General features: G+C 38.0%; 1 protein-coding gene and 1 long non-coding RNA gene across 18 annotated transcripts in view; one reads left to right on the top strand and one right to left on the bottom strand.

Moving 5' to 3' along the window:
• LOC100938589 (membrane-spanning 4-domains subfamily A member 8) overlaps window positions 1–17,776 on the top strand; it is a 109,649-nt gene extending 91,873 nt beyond the window's left edge. For all 16 annotated transcript variants that reach the window (XR_008511039.1, XR_008511038.1, XR_008511041.1 and 13 more), the window contains 3 exons: window positions 5,805–5,924; window positions 10,574–10,694; window positions 17,537–17,776. Coding sequence is in view for 10 of the 16 variants with exons in the window: in XM_054524299.1 (XP_054380274.1) it covers window positions 5,805–5,924; window positions 10,574–10,694; window positions 17,537–17,610 (315 nt within the window). In the remaining 6 variants the exon portion in view is untranslated. The remainder of the gene's footprint in view (window positions 1–5,804; window positions 5,925–10,573; window positions 10,695–17,536) is intronic.
• Window positions 17,714–25,615, bottom strand: part of LOC129048596 (uncharacterized) — a 20,078-nt gene continuing 12,176 nt past the window's right edge. For both annotated transcript variants that reach the window (XR_008511045.1, XR_008511044.1), the window contains exons 4-5: window positions 19,168–19,323; window positions 17,714–18,023 (exon numbers count right to left, since the gene is read on the bottom strand). This is a non-coding gene — a long non-coding RNA (uncharacterized LOC129048596). The remainder of the gene's footprint in view (window positions 18,024–19,167; window positions 19,324–25,615) is intronic.

Raw genomic sequence — 25,615 nt, 5'->3', positions numbered from 1 at the left:
GTCTTGATCTCCTGACCTTGTGATCCACCTGCCTCGGCCTCCCAAAGTGCTGGGATTACAGGCGTGAGCCACTGCACCCAGCCAGCCTAACTTTTATATGCATTGGGAAACTAAAAAATTCATCTGTTACTTTATTAAAATATTCATTTTATTGCAGTGGCCTGAATCTCCAAGGTATGCCTGCATATTTCTTTTTCTGTGTTGCTGTATTAAGTTTACTAACATTTTGTTGAAGATTTTTGTGTCCATGTTCATAAGAGATCATGGTTTTTAGTTTTCTTTTGTTGTGATGCATTAGTCTGATTTTGATCTCAGGGTAATAGTGGCCTCATAGAATGAGTTAGGAAGTGTTCCCTCCTCTTCTATTCTTAGGAGAGTTTGTGAAGAAGGTGATTCTTTAAATATTTGGTAGAAGTCACCACTGAAGTAATCTGGGTCTGCACTTTTCTTCATAGAAGATTTGATTATAAATATAAATATCTTAATTTTTTATAGTCTATTAAGATTTTCTATTTCTTCCTTAGTCAGTTTTAATAGTTTGCATGTTTCAGCAGGTTATCTAATTTGTTGGCATATAATTGCTCATAGTATCCTTTTATAATCACATTTATTTCTATAAGGTTTGTAGTAATGTTTCCACATTCATTTCTGATTGTACTAATTTGAGACTTCTCTATTTTTCTTTAGTCTCATTAAAGGCTTTTCAATTTTGTTCATCTTTCAAAGAATCAACTTTTGTGTCCATTGATTTTATCTATTGTTTTTCTATTTTGCTTGTAAATAATTTTTGCTTTAATCTTTACTACTTTATTTCCTTCTGCTTTCTTCAGGTTTGATTTTTTTTTTTATTTTCATTATCTTAAGATGGAAAGTTAGGTTTTTGATTTGGGGTCCTTCTTCTTTTTTAGTATAGGCATTTACAGCTATAAATTTCTATCTAAACACTAATTTGTCTGCATCCTATAAGTATTGATTGATATGCTGTATCTTCATTTTCATTCATCTCAAAGTATTTTCTAATTTTCTTTTTATTTCTTCTTTAATCCCTTGGTTATTTAGGAGTGTGTTGTTAATTTCCACATATTTGGGGTTTCCCAAATTTCTGTTATTAATTTTAATTTTGTTCCATTGTACTTAGAGAAAATACTTTACTATTTCTAGCCTTTTAAATTTATTAAAATGTGTTATGCCCTAAACTCCGGTCTATTCCAAAGAATGTCCCATGTGCAGTTCAGAAAACCATGTATTCTTCTGTTGTTGGGTGAAATGTTCTACAGATGTCTGTTAGGTCTAGTTGGTTTATAACGTTGTTCAAATCTTCTATTTCCTTGTTTATGTTCTGCCTTGTTGCTCTACTCATCATTAAAAGTGGGTCATTGAAGTCCTTAACTACGATTGTTAAATTGTCTATTTCTTTCTTTGTTTCTGTCTGGTTCTGCTTTGTGTATTTCAAGCCTCTGTTCTTAGAAAATGTATGTTTATAATTCTTATCTTCCTGATGAGCTGACCTTTCACCATTATAAAATGTTCCTCTCTATCTCTAGTAGCACTTTTTTTTTTTTTTTGAGACAGAGTCTCACTCTGTCACCCAGGCTGGAGTGCAGTGGTGCGATCTCTGCTCACTGCCAGTTCTGCCTCCTGGGTTCACACCATTCTCCTGCCTCAGCCTCCCGAGTAGCTGGGACCACAGGCACCCACCACCACGCCCAGCTAATTTTTTGTATTTTTAGTAGAGACAGGGTTTCACCGTGTTAGCCAGGATGGTCTCCATCTCCTGACCTCATGATCCACCCACCTCGGCCTCCCAAAGTGCTGGGATTACAGGCGTGAGCCACCGTGCCTGGCCAACATTTTATTTTGTCTGGTATTAGTATAGCCATTGTAGCTTTCTTGTGTTTGTTCTTTGGATTACAAATATTTTTCTGTTTTTTTGTTTTCATTCTTTTTGTGTCTTTGAATCTAAAGTGTGTCTCCCATAGACAGCACATAGTTGGATGTGGTTTTTGTATCCAGTCTGACAATCTCTGCCTTTGATTGAATGGTTTTATTAATTCACATTTAATCTTATATTGAAATAGTTAGGTTTGCATTTGACATTTTACTTTTTCTCCATGTTTTATGTTTTTTGTTTCTCTATTCTGCCTTGACTGCTTTATTTTTTTGCTAAGTGGATATTTTCTAATGTAATATTTTAATTTTTAATAATTTTTTACTGTATATTTCAATTATTTCATTAACTGTCGCTCTAAGGCTCATCATATTTTAACTTATCAAAATCTGCATCATATTTATACTAATTTAATTCTGGTGAAATATAGAAACATTATCCCTATATAGCTCTATTTCAATACCTCTTTATGTGATATTATTGATGTATTACATCTCTGAATGTTACAAACACAAGATAACATTATCATTATTACTTTATATAATTCTATCTCTTTTAAAGAAGCAAAGAGAAGAAAAGGAACAAGTATACATTTACAGCTTTTGTTATTTACCATTTATTTACCATTACAATTTATTATTTATGATAAATTTTTTATTTATAATTTCTTGTTCTCCTCATTTGTTCCTGTGGGTTCAAGTTTAACATCTAGAGTAAATTCCTTAGCTTAAAATACATTTGCTCCCCTCCCCCCACTTTTGCTGTTATTGGCAAATATATTGCATTTCCCTATGTTATAGACCCAACAATACATTATATACATATTGTTTCATATTATTGCTTTTTAAATAAGTTAGTAGAAGAAAGCGGATAAATTTGCATTTACACTTTCTTTTATATTTGTATAATCTTCTTTTGTCAGTGATCTTTATATTTTCATGAGATTCAAATTACTATCTGTAGTCACTTGCTTTCAGTCTGAAGAATTTTGTTTAGTATTTTTTGTAAGTCATGCTAGCAACAAATTCTTTCAGATTTTGTTCATCTGCAAATGTCTTTTTCTTGTTTTCATTTTTGAAAGATAGCTTTGCTAGAAGTAGGATTCTTGGTTGACAGGTTTTTTTTTTTCTTTGAACCCTTTGAATTTGTTATTCCACTACCTTCTGGATTTCAGTGTTTCTGATTAGAAGTCAGCTGTTAATCTTATTGGAGTTCCCTTGTACGTCTCAAGTCATTTTTCTCTTGCTGCTTTCGAGATTTTCTCTTTGTTGGCTTTCAGCATTTTTCTGTGATATGTCTACTTGTGGATTTCTTTGTGAGTTTCTTCCTTGGGATTTGTTGAGATTCCTACGGGGTATAGATTAATGGCTTTGAATAAATGTGGAAAGTTTTCAGGCATTATTTCTTTGAATATATTTTCTGCTTCTTTCTCTTTCTCTGCTTGTCTGGTACTTTCATTATGTATATGTTGTTGTCCTTAATGGTATTTCACATCTCTCTAAGTCTCTATTCATATTTCTTCATTCACTTTTCTCTCTGTCTTTCAGGTTGCATAATCTCTATCAATCTATCTTGAAATTCACTAATTCTTTCTTCTGCCACTTCAAATCTACTGTTGTGCCACTCTAATGAATTTTTTATTTTAGCTGTTATAATTTTCAACTCCAGAATTTCCATTTGGTGTTTTAAAAATGATTTATATATCTTTATTGATATTCTCTATTTGATGCAATATTGTTATCACACCTTCCTTTACTTCCTTAATCGTGGCTCACTTAAGTGCTCAAACATCTTTATAATGACTATTTTGAAACATTTGTTTATTAAATATTATATCTGGTCTCTCACAGTTTTTGTTGCCTACAGTTTATATCATCTATGGGTCAAACTTGACTGTTTCATTGCCTGTTTTATATTGTTGCCTATTATATAATTGTTTTGTTGGAAACTGGGCATTTTAGATAATACATTATAGCAACTCTGGGTACTCATCCCCCACACCAGGACTTATTGTTATTTACTTGATTAGAAAAAAACTGTCTGGGTTGTTTCAGTGAAGTCTATTTCTCCCTCCTCACTGTTAAGCTCTGACGTTGCCCCTTATAGGGTGCAGGCTTGTGATGCCCACAGTCACCCTGGGATGACATTTATCTTGGAAAGGCTCTCTTTGTCTCTTTCCCTAACCATACCCAGCTGTTAAGCTCTACTAGTGCTTGCTGGTTGTTCTGAGGCAAAAACTGCTTCACAGAATAACCCAAACAAATTTGAGCTCCTTTGAGGGGATAGCTCCCAAAATCGGTGTTTGAGATTTGTTCCGACTCCAAAAGGGCTTTTCGTAGCTTTCCTTTTTCCCATTTCTCTCTGGGAAACTCATGGGCCTACAGTTTAGCCTGTATCTAAAATGTATCTGTGAACACCTACCAAGTGCCTTTTACCACAACTTTCACTGTTTTTGAGAGTACTTGTAAGCCTAAACTTCTCCACATGCTATAAATGAAGTCACCTCCTTTGGGAACAGAGTGGAGATTTCTATTCTATAGCATATTTCTCTCCCAAAATCTCTCAGCTAAGGATCTGGTGCAGGGGTGAGGAAGTGGGCAGGGACAATGGAGTCTTTCTCTTTAAGAGATAAGGGTTTGGTGAATGGGGGAGGGGACAGAAGCCCCAGTTCCTCTCAACTTGCATCTCATGATGTGAAACCCTTACCCCAAAGCCAGAAAAAGGTCAATTAGAGCCCAGTATTCTCAGTAGTGCCACATCTAAGATAGAGTCTCCATCCCATGAGTAAAAGCTAGGTAGAAGAGATCACCCATCTCTTGGCTGCATTCACTTGGTACTTAGCTTCAGCATAATTATTTGGGCAGGACCAGAAAGGCTAATTAGATGGCCTACCCCTCCTGAGAAGATAGTATAGCACTCTGACTGGGATCTTTGAGGAAAGGGAGCCCCGTGTTTTTGGCTATTCCAAACTAGAGTGGTCTTGCTGATCTGAGAGTAGGGAGGGAGGGTTCAGGTCTTGGTTCAGATACCATACCAGAAACTCTTACAGCGTTTACTGAGTAGATTTTCTTGAATAAATGTTCCTTTATTTGCTATATTCCATTAAAAAGGTTTACAGAGTACAGAGGTTTTAAATGATTAAGATTTTTGAAATAATTTTTACAAATTTGGCTGGGGAGCTGGTTCAGAGTTCCTCCCATTCTTATGCCGGAAGTGGGACTCTCCAAAAATAATAATGTTGTACACTTAATTCTATAAATAATTTATTAGAATTTTTAGGAACATAGATACCTTCTTAGGTGATCCTGGTTCATAAGCCTCTCTATCCTCATTAATGGACATAGGATAAGTGTGCAGAGGCACTCTAAGCATACCACAATCTGACTTTGAACTAAGGATGAATCTTTTTAGTTGACAACTCCAGCAGCATAGTTCTAGATATTCACAAAGCTAAAATTGAAAATCCTAATCACAGTATGCTAGATTATTCATCATTTAGTACGTCATGTATTAAATGCATTATTTATACATGACTAATACATACATGTATTAATACATGACCTGTATTAAATGTATTCAACTTTATTAAATGAAATTTTATTAAATGAAATTGTGCTTGTAATTATGTCTCCCCCATTAGATTAAAAGCTCCTTGAGTAGAAACCTGAGGTTTATTACATTGTAGGCATTGTATAATTAATGAACAAATAAATATTCCCTCTGAAAAAAAAATTATCCTACTAGCTCCTAGACAAATTTGAGGTGGAGTCCTGATATCAACCTCTGTGACGATCAAAGAAAGTCAGATTTTTTAAAACTTTAACTTGAATGTTCTAGCCAGTAGGACAGACTGATTGCTTCAGCAACATCTGTTTATGCTGTCCATAACCAATTTTTCTTTGTATGTCTATTACAGCTTACTTTAGCAATTGTAATGAACAGCATAACTATTTGTGTGACTACACTTGGTATAATTCTATTAAGCACTGAGATTGCAACTTTTGCATTAAATGCAACTACATACAATTGGTCAAACGTAAGTACCAATTTTAATAATAATTAGATCAAAATTTTAATATAAATGAAAAATTATGGTGAATGATGTATGTTGAAGTGAGTAAGGCATAGAAAAGGCCACCAAATGTGTCAATTATCTTTGGCATAGAAATGTAAAGATAAACTGTATTTTCTCTACGTTCTTGCTATAAGCATATTGAAAAATCAGTTTTTCTCAAAAATTTTGATGCACTGTAAACCTCAAAGAGAGATTAAAATTATCATTAAGATAAAATGATAGAATACTTAGAAACCCCAAAGACCTACCTGAAAAACAACTGTAGAAGTCAAACAGTTTAGAAAGGTGGCTGGATAAAAGAAAAACCTGCAAAAATTAATAGATTGTCTTCACACTAGAAATAACCACTTAAACATTGAAATTTAAAAAACAATCAAAAAAACAGCAAAACTATAAATGTTTAATAAGAAGCTTTTAAAAAGGACTGAATACTTTGAAAAATTATGTTCTTGAATGCAAATTTACAAAATCATAAAATTGCAAGTTTCTGCAAATTAACACATAATTGTGGTGCAATTCCATTTAGAATTTCAACAGCATTTTGGAAGTAATGCAATAAAATTACTCTACAATGCATATGGAGAGATGAATAATTGCATAAAAATGCCAAGAAAGTCTAGAAGTTACGTAATGATTGAGGAGGATCAGATAATTTGCTGCACTAGATATTAAAACTTGTTATTAGGCTATTATAATAAAAATAGTACAGTATTTACACACTAAAAGGAAAATTTAACAAAGAACAGAGAGTTGGAAAATAAATCTAAGTATAAGTGAACACATATTATTTTATAGGTGATAACATTACCAGTCAATAGAGAAAAGATGAAATTGGAAAAAAACAGTATTAAATCAATAAGCTATCAATTTCCAAGAAAATAATAATGGACACCTACTTTGTACCACATATAAAAATAAATCACAGATTAAGTATGTGTACATAAAAGCCATTAAAATTAGCATAAAATATAGAACCAATATATTATTTACATAAGCAAGAGAGAAAACCAAGAAAGAGGAAAGATAGAAAGACATTTTATGTCACAAATATTTGCATTTTTTATACAATACAGGCTGAGACAACAATAGCCTAAAGAGTTAAAATACTGCCCCAGTGGGCTGAGGGAGTGGGGTCCCCACCCCAGGGTGACAAAGAATAGGGCTGCCCCCTAGCAGACCCAGAAGACAGAACCACAGAGGATTATCCTCAGGCCTTAAAAATCTAACAAAATTTTCTCTGTTGGGTTTTGGACTTGCTTAGGTCTGCTGCCCACTTCTTTCTTTCTTATTTTCTCTACTGGAAATTGAAATGACTATCCTCTGCCAGTCCCACCATTGTATTTTAGAAGTAGATTACTAGTTTTCTGGCTTCATAAGTCCACAGACAGTGAGGAATTTTGCCCCAAGATGAATCATGCTATAAGTGATGATTTATAGCATGAATCTAGATGCTATAACTGATTTAGATGATGAGATTTGAGGATTTTTGATTTTATAATATTTAGGACAAGTTTAGACATAGAGTTGATTCTAGAGTGGGTTACAACTTTTGGAGATGTTGAAATTAGCTGAATATATTTTGCACGTGGGAAGGACATAAATTGAGGGGAACTAGAGGCAGACTGTTATGGGTTGAATTGTGTCACCAAAACATATATGTTGCAGTCCTAACCCATGGCACCTCAGAATGTGACATTTTGGGGGAATGGGATTATTCCAGGTATAATAAGCTAAATTAAGATGAGGTCATACAGGGGTAGGTAGATCATTAATCCAGTATGATTGGTATTCTTATAAGAGAGAAATTTGGACATAGGTACATAAGGAAGATGGCACTGTGTATTAGTCCATTTTTACACTGCTATAAAGAATTGACTGAGACAGCGTAATTTATAAAGGAAAGAGGTTTAATTGACTCACAGTTTTGCATGGCTCGGGAGGCCTCAGAAAACTTATAATCATGACAGAAGGCAAAGGAGAAGCAAGTACCTTCTTCAAAAGGAGGCAGGAGAGAGAGCAAAAGGGGAACAGCTACAGACTTTTAAACCATCATATCTCATGAGAACTCACTCACTATCATGAAACAGCATGAGGGAGCCACTCCCATGATCCAATTACCTCCCACCAGATCCCTCCCTCAACACGTGGGGATTACAATTTGAGATGAGATTTGGGTGGGGACACGGAGTCAAACCATATTATTCCATCCCTGGCCCCTCCCAAACTTCATCTCCTTCTCACATTTCAAAACACAATCATGCCCTTCCAGCAGTCCCCCAAAGTCTTAACTCATTCCAGCATTAACTCAAAAGTCTAAGTTCAAAGTCTCATCTGAAACAAGGAAATTTCCTTCCACTAAGCCTGTAAAATAAAAAACAAGTTAGTTACTTCCAAGATACAATGGAGGTACAAGCATTAGGTAAATGTTCCCATTCCAAATGGGACAAATTGGCCAAAACAAAGGGGCCACAGGTCCCATACAAGTCTGAAACCCAGCAGGGCAGTCATTAAATCCTAAAGCTTCAAAATGATCTCCTTTGGCTCCATGTCTCACATCCAGGGTACACAGATGCAAGAGGTGGGCTCCCAAGGCCTTGGGCAGCTCCACCCCTGTGGCTCTGCAGGGTAAAGCCTCTGCAGCTGCTTTCAGAGGCTGATGCTGAGTGCCTGCAGCTTTTCCAGGTGCATTGTAGAAGCTGTCAGTGGATTTACCATTCTTGGGTCTGGAGAATGGTGGCCCTCTTATCACGGGTCTAGTGGGCAGTGCCCCAGTGGGGACTCTGTGGGGGCCTCAACCCCACATTTCCCCTCTGCAGTGCCCTAGTAGAGGTTCTCCATGAGGGCTCCACCCCGTCACAGGCTTCTTCCTGGACATCCAGGCATTTTCATACATCCTCTAAAATCTAGGTGGAGCCCACCAAGCCTCAACTCCTGACCTCTGTGCACCCATAGGCCCAATACCATGTGAAAGCCACCAAGGCTTGGGGCTTGCTCCCTCTGAAGCAACAGCCCAAGCTGTGCCTTGGCCCCTTTTAGCCACAGCTGGAGCTGGTGCAGCTGGGAAGCAGGGCCCCAAGTCCTGAGACTGCACAGAGCAGCAGCAGGGGCCCTGCACCTGGCCCACAAAACCATTTTTTCCTCCTAGGCCTCCAGGCCTGTGATGGGAGGGGCTGCAGTGAAGATGTTTGACATGCCCTGGAGATATTTTCCCCATTTTCTTGGCTATTAATATTTGGTTCCTTGTCACTTATGCAAATTTCTGCAGCTGGCTTGAATTTATCCCCAGAAAATGAGTTTTTCTTTTGTACCATGTATCAGGCTGCAAATTTTCCAAATTTCTTTGCTTTACTTCCCTTTTAAACACAACTTCCAGTTTCAGATAATCTCTTTGTTCACACATATGTGAATACACTTCTAGAAAAAAACAGGTCACCTCTTAAACACTTTGCTGCTTAGAAATTTCTTCCACCAGATACCCTAAATCATCTCTCTCAAGTTCAAAGTTCCACAAATCTCGAAGGCAGGGCAAAATGCCACCAGTCTCTTTGCTAAAGCATAGCAAGACTGACCTTTGCTCCAGTTCCCAAAAAGTTCCTCATCTCCATCTGAGACCACCTCAGCCTGGACTTCATTGTCCATATCACTATCAGCATTTTAGTCAAAAGATTCAACAAGTCTCTAGGAAGTTCCAAACTTTCCCACATCTTCTTGTCTTCTTTTAAGCCCTTCAAACTCTTCCAACTTCTGCCTATTTCCCAGTTCCAAATTTGCTTCCACATTTTCAGGTTATCTTTATACCAGTACCCCACTCCTGGTACCAATTTCCTGTGTTAGTCCATTTTCACACTGCTATAAAGCACTGCCTGAGACTGGGTAATTTATAAAGTAAAGAGGGTTAATTGGCTCACAGTTTCACATGGCTGGGGAAGCCTCAGGAAATGTACAATCACGGTGGAAGGCAAAGGAGAAACAAGTACCTTCTTCACAAGGAGGCAAGAGAGATAGAGTAAAGGGGGAACTTCCACAGACATTTCAACCATCAAATCTCATGAGAACTCACTCACTATCATGAGAACAGCATGGGTGAAACCTCCCCCATGATCTAATCACCTCCCACCAGATCCCCCCTCAACACAGGGGGATTACAGTTTGAAATGAGATTTGAGTGGGGACACAGAGATGAACCATATCACCATCTGAACATAGAGGCAGAGATAGGAGTTATATTATTACAAGTCAAGGAACACCTGGGGCTACCAGAACCTGGATGAGACAAGGGAGGATTCTCTCCTATATGCCTTAGAAAGAGCATGATCCTGCCAATACATTTATTTTGAACTTTTGGCATGCAGACCCATAAGACAATAAATTTCTGTTGTGTTAAGCCACCAGTTTGTGGTACTTCATTATGTTGCCCTAGAAAATGAATACACGAGGACAATATGTAAGTACTCAATAAATTTAAAACATACTTAGTTGTTATGAAAATACCCCAAAATAATCATAATTGTGTGAGACTGCTAGGATGAATATTTACTCCTGATTTTCTAAATGTTGATCTTATATAATTTTAAATGGTGAATTAATATGAAGATTTTTTTTTTATTCAGATGGTTGGTATGCTGCTTTTACAATATTTACTATTCTGCACCATCTTAGAGATGACCATTGTAATCATAATCATCCAGTGGGTTACAAGAGCATTTCATCATGAAAAACACACTGAAGAAAGTGAGTAACTTTGTTTCTGGAAGTCCAGTCAAGATAAAGCCAGTTTATAATGAGGGCCCTCTCTGAGAGTTCAAAGTTTAGACTTGGTGAACAAGAGTGTTGCTTCAAAAGTAAGGTCAAGAGTATCTAAAAAAACATGATGAAATATCTTCTGCTTGATATTGTGTGGAATTGAAGTCAAACAACTTGCCCTGGCAAAACTATGTAGAAGTCTTTTAGACTTACATCTCCCAGGAGATTAACAGAGGAAATATATAGGCTAAAAGGGTTTCAGAGATCATACTTGTGATATGGGGATACTGACTGCTATAAACCCAAAAATTCAAATTTAGTTCTGAAATGTTGGTTTCCAACATTTGGAATATCAAATGCCTTCAGAAAATAAACATTTTAGGGGACACTGAAAAGAGTGCTTCTAGAATAGAACAGTAAGAACCTCCAAAAACCCATCCCTCAATAAAAGCAATGAGAATACTGAAAAAGTTGTCAAAATCAACTTTTTCAGAACTTTGGAAATTAGTCAAAGACCTACGACAATCCAATAAGCATTTATTCAAGTTAAATGGCCAAATCATGGTAAGAACAGTGAGCTCTATGGTATTGCAGCATGCCCTATTCCCATCGTCTTACCCTATCTCCTCAGTAGCCTTTAAAAGTAACAACCTTGCAACCATAGTACCTGTGGAAAAAAAACAGCCTAACAACCATAGGAAAGGACAAAATGGGATTTAAGTGCCCCAAAAAACCCCATTCTCAGAGAATTGTTGTTAACTTGTCTGGCAGCTCCCCAGACATCCCCACTGGCAAGACTCTTTAATTTGATTTCATTCAGAACTCAGTCACTGTAAACAGCTTTTCTTTCTGGGATAGAACAATCAATAGCATTTAACATCACAGCTGCCTGAGGCAGAGATAACAGTTGTGCCAAACAAAAGTTCACATTTTTAAAAAAATCTGAGCAGTAAGATGTCCATAGAATATTTTGAAATTATGACAATATCTGGAAACATAAAAGGTCACATGCATATGCAGGGATGTGTACATGCCAAGAAAAGACCTAAAAAATGGCCTAACCTCCCACCTCTGGCTGACCTGAAGAAAATCCAATTCAACCATTCAAGTTAAATGGCCGAATCATGGTAAGAACAGTGAGCTTTGTGGTATTGTAACTTGTCCTATTCCCATCCCTCACAACCCATCTCCTGCTTTTATGATAAAAGCAGGAAGTGATAGCTAAGGCAGAGTTGCAAACTCTCCCAGAGCTTTAAAACTTTACCCCAACACAAACACATGCAAACACGCACACACACAATCTCTCAGCAAAGTCTAGGAAACTTACTGGTTCAAAAGAATTAAGGAAATCTTTGTCCAATCACTAGCTGACCACTAAGTTAACAAAGCAGAATAACAAAGACAATGATAAAACCAACTCCTAGAGGGCTATGATTTACAATGTTGCCACACTATATTATTTTAAATGTTCAATTTTTAACAAGTAAAAATATAAAATATGCAAGGAAACAGAGAAGTATGGCTTAAATACAGGAGAAAAAACAGTTAATAAAAATTTTCCCCAAAAAAGTCTAAATGTTGAGGTTACTAGAAAAAAAAGGTATTTTAAGTCAGCAAGTATAAATAAGCACAAAGAACTTTTAAAAACCATGTCTAAAAAAACTAAAAGTATGAATGCAATGTCTCACCAAAAAGAGAATATTAATAATGACATAAAATAGAAACTATTTTTCCAAAAGAACCAAATAGAAATTGTAGGGCAGAAAATTATAATAACTAAAATGAAAATTTTACTTAAGGGTCTCAACAGAAAATTTGAGCTAGCCATCCACAAACTTGACAGTAGGTCAATTGAAATTACCTAATCTATGAAACAGAATGAAGAAAAATGAACAGAGCTTCAGACACCTTTGAAACATCAGCAAGCTTACCAAAATGTACATAATGGTGAACACATAAGGAAAGAAGAGACAAAGAAAAAAAAAATGGCACAGTGAGTTTGTGAAGAAATATTGGAAAATATATAGCTGTAAAGACTATATTTTGAATAAGTATCTCAAATCAAAAACCCAACTTTCCCCCTTAAAAAATCGGGAAAAGAAAACTAAACCTAAAGTGAAAATAATAAAGACTACAGTAGAACTAAATGAAATAGAAGATAGGAAAACAATAGAGAAAAACAATAAAACCAAAAGTTCCTTCTTTAAAAAAATCCCAAAATAACAAACCATTAAACACACTGACCAAGAAAAAAGAAGACTTAATTTACTATGATTACAAAGAAAAAACATTACTGACAGTGTTACAGAAGTAAAAATATTGAACAATCTTATGCCAACAAATTAGATAACCTACATAAAATGGACAAATTTCTAGAAATACACAAATGACTGAAACTGACTCAAGAAGAAATAGAAATCTAAATACACCTATCACAAGTTAAAGAATCAAATTAATAATCAAAAACTTTCCATAAAGAATAGCCCAGTCTCAGATAGCTACACTGTGAACTCTACCAAAGATTTAAAGCATTAATACTAGTTATTCACAAACTTTTTCCCAAAAAAAAGAGGAGGAATAAATACTTCCTAACTCATTTTATAAGGTTAGCACTAGTTTGGTACTAAAATAAAACAAAGACATTATAATAAAAGGAAACTATAGACTAATATCCATTATGAATATAGATGCATAAATCCTCAAAAACTATTAACAAATGGAATCTAGCAACATACAAAAAGTATTATATATCATGACCAGTTAGGATTTATCCTAAGAGTACAGAGCTGGTTCAATATATGAAAACTAATCAATGTATGCCACCTTACTAATAGAATAAAAGCCAGAAACCACATGATCACCTCAAAAGACATAGAAAAAGCATTTAAGAAAATTGAACACCCTTTTATGATTAAAAAAGTTAAAAAACTAGGAATAGAATGGAATTTTCTCAACCTAAATATGGGCATTTATTAAAAATTTATAGTTAACATAATACTTGATAAAGAGACACTGAATCATTTTCTTGTTAAGATAAGAAACAAGATATCTTGTCACTTATATTCAACATTGTATTGTAGGTTCTATCGAGGAAAATCAGGCAATAAAAAATAAACAAAAGAATTTAGTTTAATCAAGGAAAAATTGAAACTAACACTTTTTACAAATAACATTATCTGATCTTGTATAAAATGCTAAAAAGTCCACAAAAATCTAGTCGAACTAATAAATAAGTTTAACAAAATGGCAGAATACATGGCCAATATACAGAAACCAATTGTATTTTTGTATACAAAAACACAGTTACAGTAACATCAAAAGGAATAAATATACATATACTTCACATTTAGGAATAAATTTTTAAAAAGAAGTGTGAGACTTGTCTACCACAAACTCTAAAACATTATTGAAAGAAATTTAAGAAGATACAAACAAATGAAAAGACATCCCATGTTCATGGATAAAAGACAATATTTGAAGACAATATTACGATGGTAATACTCCCCAACTTAATATACAATTTAACACAACCCCTGTTAAATTACAGTTGGCATTTTTCAGAAATTGACAAGCTTATCCTAACATTCATATGAACATGGAAAAGACCCAAAATAGTCAAATCAATATTAAAAAAGAAAAACAAAGTAGGAAGTGTTAGGTTTTGAAGGGAAGGTAAGGGTTAAAGAAAGATACACACACACACACACACACACACAGAGGGCAGCTCAACAGCAAATGCAGGCTTTACATCCAGCATAAAACCTACAGAAGTGGGGAACCAGTGTAATGCCAGAGCCCACCGCTGCTTATAGCCTGGGGGTACTTATAGGTATGGGTGGGAGGGGTCTAGGCAGTATGGCTTGCTACCCGGCAGGATATTGATAAGATGTTCCCATGATGAGGTGGTTGTGGCCCTTGGTTTGGCAGAATGTCATCATGGTGTTCCTTGGACCTTTGCCCAGCAAGATATAATAGGGATGTTTCTTTAGTTGGGCCTTTGTCTGCCTTGTGGTCAGGTGGTTAGGCAGAATGTTTCTCACAGCCCGAACTCCTGTGAAATGTTTCACTTTGACCAAGGTCTGCAAAATAGCAGGGAATTTACAAAATGGTGCAGTTTGGACTAACAGGAAGGCTCGCACTTCCTAGTTTCAAAAGTTACTAAAAAATTACAGTAATCAAGAAATTGTGGTGTAGCAGGATGAGCCGTGGACAAAACTCCACAGACACTGAGATAGTGAAGGAAGTAGCTTTAATCAGCTGGAAGCATCGGCAGACTAGCATCTTAAAATCTGAGCTTGTTGAGTGCACAATTTCTGTCCCTTTTAAGGGCCCACAACGCTAAAGGTTTCACATGAGAGGGTTGTAATTGATTGAGCAATCTAGGGGGGGTACATGACAGGGGCTACATGCACCAGTAATCACAGTGAAACAGAACAGAATGGAAAGTTTGTTGTATGTCCTTCCATACGATGTCTGCAATCTACGGATAACATCAGTTGCTAGGTCATGGGCTGAATTTTAACTATCAGGCTAAGGTCAGGCAGGCCCAGGACTGGTTTTGGGTCTGGTTTGGGTCTGGTGCCTGGCGCCGGGCTGCCTGCCTTTGGTTTCGCTTCCTTGTTTCTTCTTAAAACAGGTACTGAGTATAAAACAGTATAGAACAATATGGGGAGGTCTCTTTCTCTCTTCTCTCAGTGGTACTGCCATAATGATAGACATAAAAATCAGTAGAACAGGATCAAAAACCCAAAAATAAGTTCTTACGTAGCTACTTGATTTTTGACTAGCATGACAAGACAATTCAATGGAGAAATAGTGGTCTTTTCAACAAATGGTGCCAGGACAACTGGATATCTGCATACAAAAGAATGAAGTTAGACCACCACCTCACAGAATATACACAAATTAACTCAAAATGCATAGACCTAGATTTAAGAGCTAACATTATAAAACTCTCAGAAGAAAATACAGGCATAATTATTTGTGGCCTGAATTAGGTAATGGTATATTAGCTATCACACCAAAAGCACATTTAACAAAAGAAAAATCATAGATAAATTGACCAAGGGAAGAAAACTACAGACCAACATGTCTGATGACTACAGATACAAAAATCTTCAACAAAAAACTAGCAAAACTAATCCAGCAACATATAAATATGATTATACAACAGGGCCAAGTGAGATTTATTGTAGGAATTCAAAGTTAGTTTAACATACCAAATCAATCAATGCAATATATTTCATTAAAATAATAAAGAGCAAAAACATGCTCACTAAACAAAGTGATGAAAGGAAATAGATTGTAATGGCTGATGATTTTATCTCCTTACTTATCTGTTTTCCCTAAATCCTTTCAAAATAGATAATTAATTCCAAAAACAAAAATCTGTAGTTTGGTGTCAACCTAAAACTCTGCCAGGAGCCAAAGGAATGGCATGTTTGTGGAATTCCTGTAAGATAATATGTGGGGGATCATGGCAGGAAATGAGGCTGTAGAAGTACATTGAGACCAGATCTTAATGGGGCTTAACTACACCTTATTAAAGAATTTTGAATTTAGTCTATAGATACCAAGGGTGCTCTTGCAGGGTTTTTAACAACAGTGTTTCTTGATCAAATTTTTCATTTATATAATTATTTTCATTAGAATATTTCCTGCAGCAAATTATAGCCCTTCCCCCCTAACCCCAACTCAAACTGCTAAATCAATCAGGAATCATCTCATGATCATAAGATGGCTTAGGCAGCATAATTTTTGGTTCACATCCAGCAGGAGAAACTGGCCTTTCTCAGAAGCTACAAGGAGACCTCTCTTTACTTGGCTTAATTACCTCAGGTCTGCTAATCTCTGAATTGAGTAATAGCAAAGGGAATAGGATTACCATGAAGGATTCAGACAAATCATTTGTAGTAGGATAATTTTGAGGGAGTCAACCAGAGTGTCCTCAGTCATTCTGGGAGGAAAATAGAGATAGAGATAGGAAAAAGAAGAACAAAGCTAGAGATGAATATAATTAGCTGGTTGCCCCAACAGGCAAGCCAAACAATGAGTACCTAAACCTAAACAATGAAGAATAAAGAGAAGATGATAAATTTGAAAGATATTTAGGAGGCTTATTAATGTCTTGTATGTTCGTTTCACACTCAATGTTAAATCTGAGATTAAATAAAATCAGTTTAATAAACTGCTTATCCCTTATTTCTATTTCCCATACTGCTCAATAACTACTGAACATAACTTTAAATACTAACCTGTATTTTACTTGATTAGGAAACTATTTTTTAAATCATGTATTTTCAGTTTTCTGTGTATGTGCTTATACAATATAATATTCTGCTGTGAACTTAAAAACAAAATAGAAAAACAGAGGTTTACTCAAGAAAAGAATGACACTGTTCCCATTAGAATACCTTCTACAGTGGCTCTCAAAAATCCTGTAGTATGAGCCAGATGGCTCTCCACTCCAATGGTTGTTCAGATATTTCTCTTCTGATCTAGAACATGAAGTAGAGTACCCAAGAGGAATCAGGACTCACCAGAGTCCAGTTAAAATCATTTTAAGAAGAATAATTTAGTTTAATATGGTTGTTGTAGTTCATTGAAACCTCTGATATCTGAGGAGTTATAGGTCTGATATGCCTTTGGCTAGGCCCCCCAGAACCGAGTAGGTACTGTCTTCTCAGTACACTTTTAACTAACCACATTCCAGGTTTACATATTTGTTCGTTTTTTGTTGTTGTTTTGTCTTATTTTAACTCAATGCCTCAGGATAAGGCTCTTATTTTAGACTATAATAATGATCAATTTGCTATCTCAATTCATCTCAGGCACTTCACCCTCGGAAATCTCACTGTCAGAATCCTTGGAAATCACACCACGCACAACTTCTATTTCTTCATAATTTGCAAAGAACCAGTGTGACTCCAGTCAAGAACAAAAGATTAATTGTGAATTAGCAAAGAACTCTAATTTTTTCAAGAGGCCACATGGAAAACGCATTCTCATGAAGTCCTTTCCATTGCTCTTTTTTCTTAGTTCTTCAATAAAGCATGAGATTTGATCACAAATTGACTCTTCCCTTTTTAAAAGCCAGTATGGGTTAACATGGATAAATACAGCCCCTGCAATCCCTGTGGTTGAGCGGATGTAGGAGAGTAGTGTTGAATGCCCACTTTATCTTAGGTTGGAGGAGACTGGCTTGAATTAAGGAACTCGTTCATCCAAGAGGAGAAAATACTCTGATTTTGGAAGTTGGCATAATGTTCATGTGATAATGTCAATACTCTTGCTCTCTCTGTATTTTTGTTTTCTCATCTGTAAAACAGAAATAATAGTCTCTAACCCACAGAGTAGATGGGAGGATTAAATGACAATATATCATTAAAAGAGCTTACAACAGCTCCTAACTCACAGTTGTCCCTCAATAAGTTTTTATTATTTATTATTTATCAGCTCTTATCATTATATCAGTAGCATAATGATATATGAAGCCAGATTGAATTTTTCCTGTTTTCCAAGAATTGGTGACTAGAACTTCCCTCTGAAAGCAGATGTACTCAAATATGGCCAGAAAACCACTTAAAATCTTGATGAAAATGTTATGTATTAAGTTGTGTCCCTCTCAAAAAAAATATTGAAGTCCTAATCCCCATTACTCAGAATATGACCTAATTTAGAAGTAGGGTCTTTAAATAACCAATCAAATTAAAATGAAGTCATTAGGAGACAGCCTAATCCAATATCACTGGTTTCCTTATAAAAAGGGAAAATTGGGCCGGGCACAGTGGCTCACACCTGTAATCCCAGCACTTTGGGAGGCCGAGGCAGGTGGACTGCTTGAGGTCAGGAGTTCAAGACTAGCCTGACCAACATGATGAAACCCTGTCTCTACTAAAAATACAAAAATTAGCCGGGCATAGTGGTGCACACCTGTAATCCCACCTACTCGGGAGGCTGAGGCAGGAGAATCGCTTGAACCCAGGAGGCAGAGATTGTGATGAGACTAGATCGCGCCATTGCACTCCAGCCTGGGTGACAGAGTGAGACTCATCTCAAAACAAAGAAAAGGGAAAATTAGACACAGATATGCACAGAGGGAAAACGACGTGAAGACACACAAGGAGAAAACCATGTAAAGATGAAGGATTGGGTGATGCCTCAACAAGCCAAGAAGAGCCAAAGATTTCTAGCAAACCAGGAGGAGGTCAAGAAGGATCCTTCTCCTCCAGGTTTCTGAGGGAGCATGACCCTGACAGCACCTTGATTTTGGACCTCCAACCTCCAGAACAGTGAGATAATAAATTTCTCATTTTAACACCTTGTTTAACCGCTCATTTTAACACCTTGTTACATTAGCTCGGGGAAACTAATGCAGATGCCTTTTCATTATAAGGGGCACTAGATTTCCCCCACCCCATGGAACATGTTAGGTGTTTATGAAAGAAGGTTATCCTCTCACCTCAGCATTCCACAGTAGGAGTGCAGCATTCGAACGGCTCTACTCTCTGAAGCTCGGGGAGCGAAGAAGCAGCTGTAAAGTGTGTGGCTGTTTACAGGAAGCATCCCTCTCCCCACTGATAGTCTTTGGGACCCAGGTGGGACTTGCTGACCTGATCTAGAAAAACCAGAGCAAAAGCCAGCAATGTTAAAAAGAAAGCATGGTATAGGAGCCTGCAGAGAGGGACCATGGACCACTCCTAAAAGTCAGAGCTTGCAAGAGGTAAAAAAGAAAGATACCTATTACCACTGCTTGCAGACCCCAACCCTGGAACACTAGAGGGAGATGAGACTGGAAGCCTCAGGTTACCTGAGAATTGCTGTAGCATGGGGAGAGCAAGGCATATGAAAGCACTTCAGCAAAATGCTGCCAATGGAGGGTCAGTACGAAGGTGTAACCAAATTACCAAAGAAGCTACTAATGCCTAGGAGAGAGCTTCTCAGAATTGAGTGGCTCTTAACTGTGGCCGGTAGAAGCTTCCACATACCCGCCTAGGTTAGGAATATAATCCACAGAAAGAGAACTATATTCTGACATGGGAGCTCATTAATTTCATTTAATTTTTTTTAAATAAAGGTTGTTTTTATATGTATAAAATTTGTCATTTTATAGGCGTATTTTAAATATGCATATTTTAATTTATATCATAATTGTATAATTTATATGCATATTTTAAATATGCATATTTTGTAACATAATTTTTAAAGTCTCTGCTGTTAACATTACATATTGAATGTATATATTTGGGTTGCCTGTTGTTTTTCAGTCTTACTCTGATGTTATCTCCAGGAGTCCGCCATACAATTTCTCCAGAGCCTCTGTTACAACTATCTTCTTCCAATCCATCCTTACCCAAGATCATGTTAAGTCCTAGAGACTGAACATATATCTCTACAAGCAGTGGGATCTCTCACAGTTCAAACTTTGTATGGGATACTTTTCTAATTCCCCATTCCATGAAATAACAAAAGAAATTAATACTGTATTTGCCCCGGTCAATTATGATACTATTTCTCACTTTTTCTACTTCAGCACTCTGTAATTGGCCTCAGCCTGTTCTGCCTACACAGATTAACATTGTATCCTCCTTTCTCCTATATTAGATGAATAAGTCTGTTCTTTTATTATCTCATTCTATTCTTTATTATTTACAATAGTAATTCCCACTAATACCTCTGCTTTTTATATATTTTTTGTACATATGACTTCTGATCTTTTTCTCTTACATACAAAGTATTATTATAAAAATGTACAGGCATATCTAATTATTATGTATTTCAGTATATTCAGGTCTGAAATTTTATATAATAAAATGGATATTTTATAATAAATTTAGTTGCCCTTTATATTACAGTTAAGCATTATATTGATCTCTTATGTAGATCTCATTATTTGTGGTTTATATCTCAGGATATGAAAAATATTAACCCTACATTTATTTTACTGAGAAATTTTTAAACCATCTGGATTTTGACTAAAATTCTCAGTACAGACTTCTAATTCCATCCGATGTGAAATAACTGATATCAGATTTACTAAAACCAGCTATGAAAACTGGGGAAAATGCATAAAACATCAATTTTTAAGCACTGTACAAAAACCAACAGGTTTCCATTCTTTGGAAATGGGAAACATACAAGGTGAGCCCCCACATTCACCCAGACTTCCCCTTGGAAACATTTTCTAGGCCATGTGGTAGGAACATAGAACCCAAATAGTTACAGTGGTGTTGCTGGATGGAAGCAGAGATTAAGTTTGAAACTGCTAATGTAGCTGGAATTTGATGGGCATACCTACAGAGATAGGGAAGCTATGGAACAGATACCTCAGAAGTCTACAAAGAAATTTTCCTTAGGTCCTTAGCTGAATCCTGGCCATATCCTTTAATACAACTTCAGAAGGCCTAACAGAAAGTAAATTTCTGGCCGGGTGTGGTGGCTCACGCCTGTAATCACAGCACTTTGTGAGGGAAGCCGAAGAGGGCAGATCACTTGAGGTCAGGGGTTTGAGACCAGCCTGGCCAACATGGTAAAACCCCATCTCTACTAAAAACACAAAAATTACTCGGGCATGGTGGTGAGCGCCTGTAGTCCCAGCTACTCAGGTGGCTGAGGCGGGAGAATCACTTGAAACAGGAGGCAGAGGTTGCAGTGAGCCGAGATCCTGCCACTGCAGTCCAGCCTGGGCGACAGAGCGAGACCCTGTCTTAAAAAAAAAAAAAAAAAAAAAAAAAAAAAAAAGGAAGTAAATTCCAAGGAGACTGAGAGCTGAGCATAGATTCTTGATCCTACACAGTGTGGTGAGTGGTGAAGTGCAGGCGCAGCCAAAAAGAGAGAAACCTTCTTGATCATCCCTGACATTCAAAGGATACTCCAGAGATGCTACAGCTTCTAATTAAGAACGATGAACTAGGAGTACAGGCTACACCTTGGAATAAGAAAAAGGGAGAAAAAGACGCACCATAACAAAGCCTAAAATCAGGATGCAAGATGATCTGCAAAAATGTAATTGCTGGTGTGCCTCCTCCAAGGAGAGGAAAGAGAATGGTACCCAGATCCTCACATTTTGAACAGATCATCTAGGAAAGAACACTTGGATACAGTAGAGAACAGACAAGAAACACCAGCAATAAGAAAGGACATGGTGTGAGGAAGCTTGCCCAGCCAGGAACCAACCGAGAGCCAAGAGAGGCTCCTGGACCTAGGGAAACAGGAAGAGAGAAACCCCTAGAACTCCAAAATGGGCTTTTGTGATCTTGGCTATGGGAGAAACCCTGTAGTGGATTCGCGACAGCATCAGGCCTGGCATATGGAGCTTCCTAAAGATTGCACAGAGATGTTGCCCCAGAAAGGCAACCCACACAGAATCCCACAAGCTTCAGCACCCAGAGCAGCCTCAGCTGGGAGCCATTTTGAAAGCCTGGATACTGGGGATCTACAGACACAGCTGCTGCCACTGAGCAGCTCCAAGGACAGAGAGGGAAGAACAGGTGCTCCCATGCACCAATGAGAGGGTACCTGCCGCCCTGCTATGGGCTGCAGTTGAGACTGAGACATAAATGAGCCACGTTCCCCACAGCTTCTTGCTCACACTGCTTGCCTGGGAGATGCCCCACCCTCTCTGGTCTTAACCCCAAGGCACCATCTTAAGAGTTGAATGCTGGACTGTGCCCTGCCCTTGGGCTGAGGTCAAACTAACACAATTACAGCTGCTGCCTAGGCAAGGAGTGACGGGGAAACCAGGCTATCTCATGCAAATATAGGACAGTACCCACTGATCTGCAACAGGCTGCTGTGAGACTGAGACGTAAGGGGATGACACTCCTCACAGCTTCTTACACATGCTTCTTGCCTAGGAGGGACCCCACCCTCCCTGGCCACAGGCCCAAGGTGCCATTTTGAGAGTTTAATGCTGGGCTATGCCCCATGGTCAGGCCAAATTCAAGTTGACATGGCTGCAGCTACTGCCCAGTCAAGGAAGGATAGGGCAGCCAGGCTTTCTGATGTATACCTAGGACAATATTCAATGCCCTGCCATAGGCTGCTGCAAGACCAACACTCAAGTGAACCACACTTCTCACACAGTCTTGCCCATACTGTTCGCCTGAGAAGGGCCTGACCCTCTCTGGTCACAAGCCCACAGCTGGCACCATTTTGAGAGTTTAACACTAAGCTGTTCCCCGCTCTTGGGCCAAGGTGAAGGTGACACAACAGCAGTCGCCACCCAACTGAGAGAGAGACAAGGAAGACCAAGGTCTCCAAAGAACACTTAGGACAATACCCACTGCCCTGCTACAGGCAGCTGTGGGACCAGGGAGTAACCCACCAAATCCATTGCAGCTTCCAGCAACACCAATACAGATGGCATGGGTCACTGTGGTTTCCTCCACCACTGCTACTGCCACACCACACCAGCTTCCCAGGAGCCTGAGACTCCACCCACACACCAGGCCCACTGCTCCCACTGCCCACTTCTAAGCAAGCAGCTTGGAGGCCCAAGAATGAGCCCTCTAGGACCACTAACACAAGGGCCAGTATAAGCCACTCTGGAGCCTTAAAACAGGCTCACTCACCCCAATGCTGCCACTACTAGGGCCCAAAGACTGGCTCAGTTGGTGTATTAGTTTGTTCTCACACTGCTATAGAGAAATACCTGATGGCCAGGCACAGTGGCTCACGCCTATAATCCCAGCACTTTGGGAGGGTGAGGCAGACAGATCACTTGAGGCCAGGAGTTCGAGACCAGCCTGGACAACATGGTGAAACCCTGTCTCTATTAAAATACAAAAATTAGATGGGTGTGGTGGTGCACACCTGTAATTCCAGCTACTTGGGAGGCTGAGGCATGAGAATCACTTGAACCCGGAAAGCGGAGGCTACAGTGAGCTGAGATCGTACCACTGCACTCCAGCCTGGGTGACAGAGTGAGACCCTGTCTCAAAAAAAAAAAAAAGGAAAAGAAAAAGAAAGAAATACCTGAGACTGTGTAACTTATAAAGAAAATAGGTTTAATTGCCTGGTGGTTCCACAGACTGTACAGGAAGCACGGCAGCATATGCTTCTGCAGAGGCCTCAGGGAGCTTTTCGTCATGGCAGAAGGCGACGTGGGAGCAGGCATCTTACATGGTAGGAGCAGGACCGAGAGAGAGAGAGGTGGTGCCCCACACTTTTAAACAACCGGATATCACACAAACTCACTCACTATTGTGACACAGTACCAAGGGGAAAATCTGCCCCCATGATTCAGTCGCCTCCCACCAGGCCCCATCTCCGATACTGGGGATTACAATTCAACATGAGATTTGGGCAGGGACACAGACCAAAAGCATATCAGTTGGCATCTAAGTCCCCAGCTAAAAGTCACCACAACCTTAACTAATAACTGTACCATAAGTCACCGAGGCAATCCCAGAGACCACTGACTTTGTGTACTGCAAAAGAAATCATACAAAGATCATACTACTGCCAGCACACAAAATCAAAGTCAAAGTCTGTTAATCAACAACATGTACACAACCTCAGAAAAAAAAAAATTCCTCTACCAAAGCAATTTCAAAAAATTGGAACAAGCGACTGCTGCACTAGATGCAAAGACATCAATGGAAAAACACAGGAAGCATGAGAAAGCAGGGAAATGGGACATCATCAAAGGACCATAATTGTCCAGCAACAGATTCCAACCAAATGAATTCCTTGAAATGCCAGATAAATAATTTAAAATATTGATTTTTAAAGAAGCTTAATGAGATGCAAAGGATATCTGAAAATCAGGCCACGAATAGTGTCTCGTGCCTGTAATCCCACTGTAATCCCAGCACTTTGGGAGGCCGCGGCAGACAGATCACTTGAGGCCAGGAGTTCGAGACCAGCCCGGGCACCATGCTGAAACCCTGTCTTTCTACTAAAAACACACAAAAATATATAAACTAATACAAGAAAATCAGTAAATGAATTCAGAAAATGAAAGAAAATAAAATCTCAGTACCTGAAGACATGTCTTTTGAAGTAATTCAGCCAGACAAAAATAAGGAAAAATGAATTATAAAGGATAAACAAAGCCTCTAAGATATCTGAGATGATATAAAACAACCAAACTTACAAATTATCAGTACACTCAAGGGGGAAGAGAGATCCAAAAGTTTAGAAATGGCCAGGTGTAGTGGCTCATGCCTATAAACCCAGCAATTTGGGAGGCCAAAGTGGGAGGACTGCTTGAGATCAGCAGTTCGAGACTAGCCTAGGCAAGAAAACAAGACTCTGCATTTACATTTTTTTTTAAATTAGCCAGGCATGGTGGCTCATGTGTGTCATCCCAGCTACTTGGGAGGCTAAGGTAGGAGGATTGCTTGAGCCCAGGAGTTTGAGGTTGCAATGGGCCATGATTGTGCCACTGCACTCCAACCTGGGTGACAGAGTGAAACAAAACAAAACAAAAGCTTACAAAACATATTTGAGGAAATAATCAACAAAAATGTCCCAAGAATATCAAGAGAGTTAGACATAAAGATACAGGAAGTCCAGTGATACCTAGGCAAACACATTGCAAAAAGGATCTCACCATGGCAATATTATATTCAGAATGTCTAAAGTCAATGAGAAAGAATTTTGTCAGTAACAATACAAAAGTTTCTAGTCACCTCTAAAGAAAACTCCATTAGACTAACAGCAGACTTTTCAGCAGAAATCTTACAGGCCAGAAGAGAATGGAATGGTATTTTCAAAGTGCTTAAACACTGTCAGCCAAAGAACTGTCAGCCAAGAATTTTGTGTCCTGCCAAAATAGGCTTCATAAATAAAGTCCTTTCCAGGCAAGCAAACACTGAGGGAATTTATCACCCCTACAAATGGTCACCCTACAGGAAATGCTCAAAGAGGTCTTAAACATGGAAATGAAAAATCTATATTCATCA

Source organism: Pongo abelii, chromosome 9, assembly GCF_028885655.2.
Source record: "Pongo abelii isolate AG06213 chromosome 9, NHGRI_mPonAbe1-v2.0_pri, whole genome shotgun sequence".
Lineage (NCBI taxonomy): Eukaryota > Metazoa > Chordata > Mammalia > Primates > Hominidae > Pongo > Pongo abelii.
Note: the sequence above shows the minus strand (reverse complement) of the source record. Positions and strands in the feature narration are given on the sequence as shown.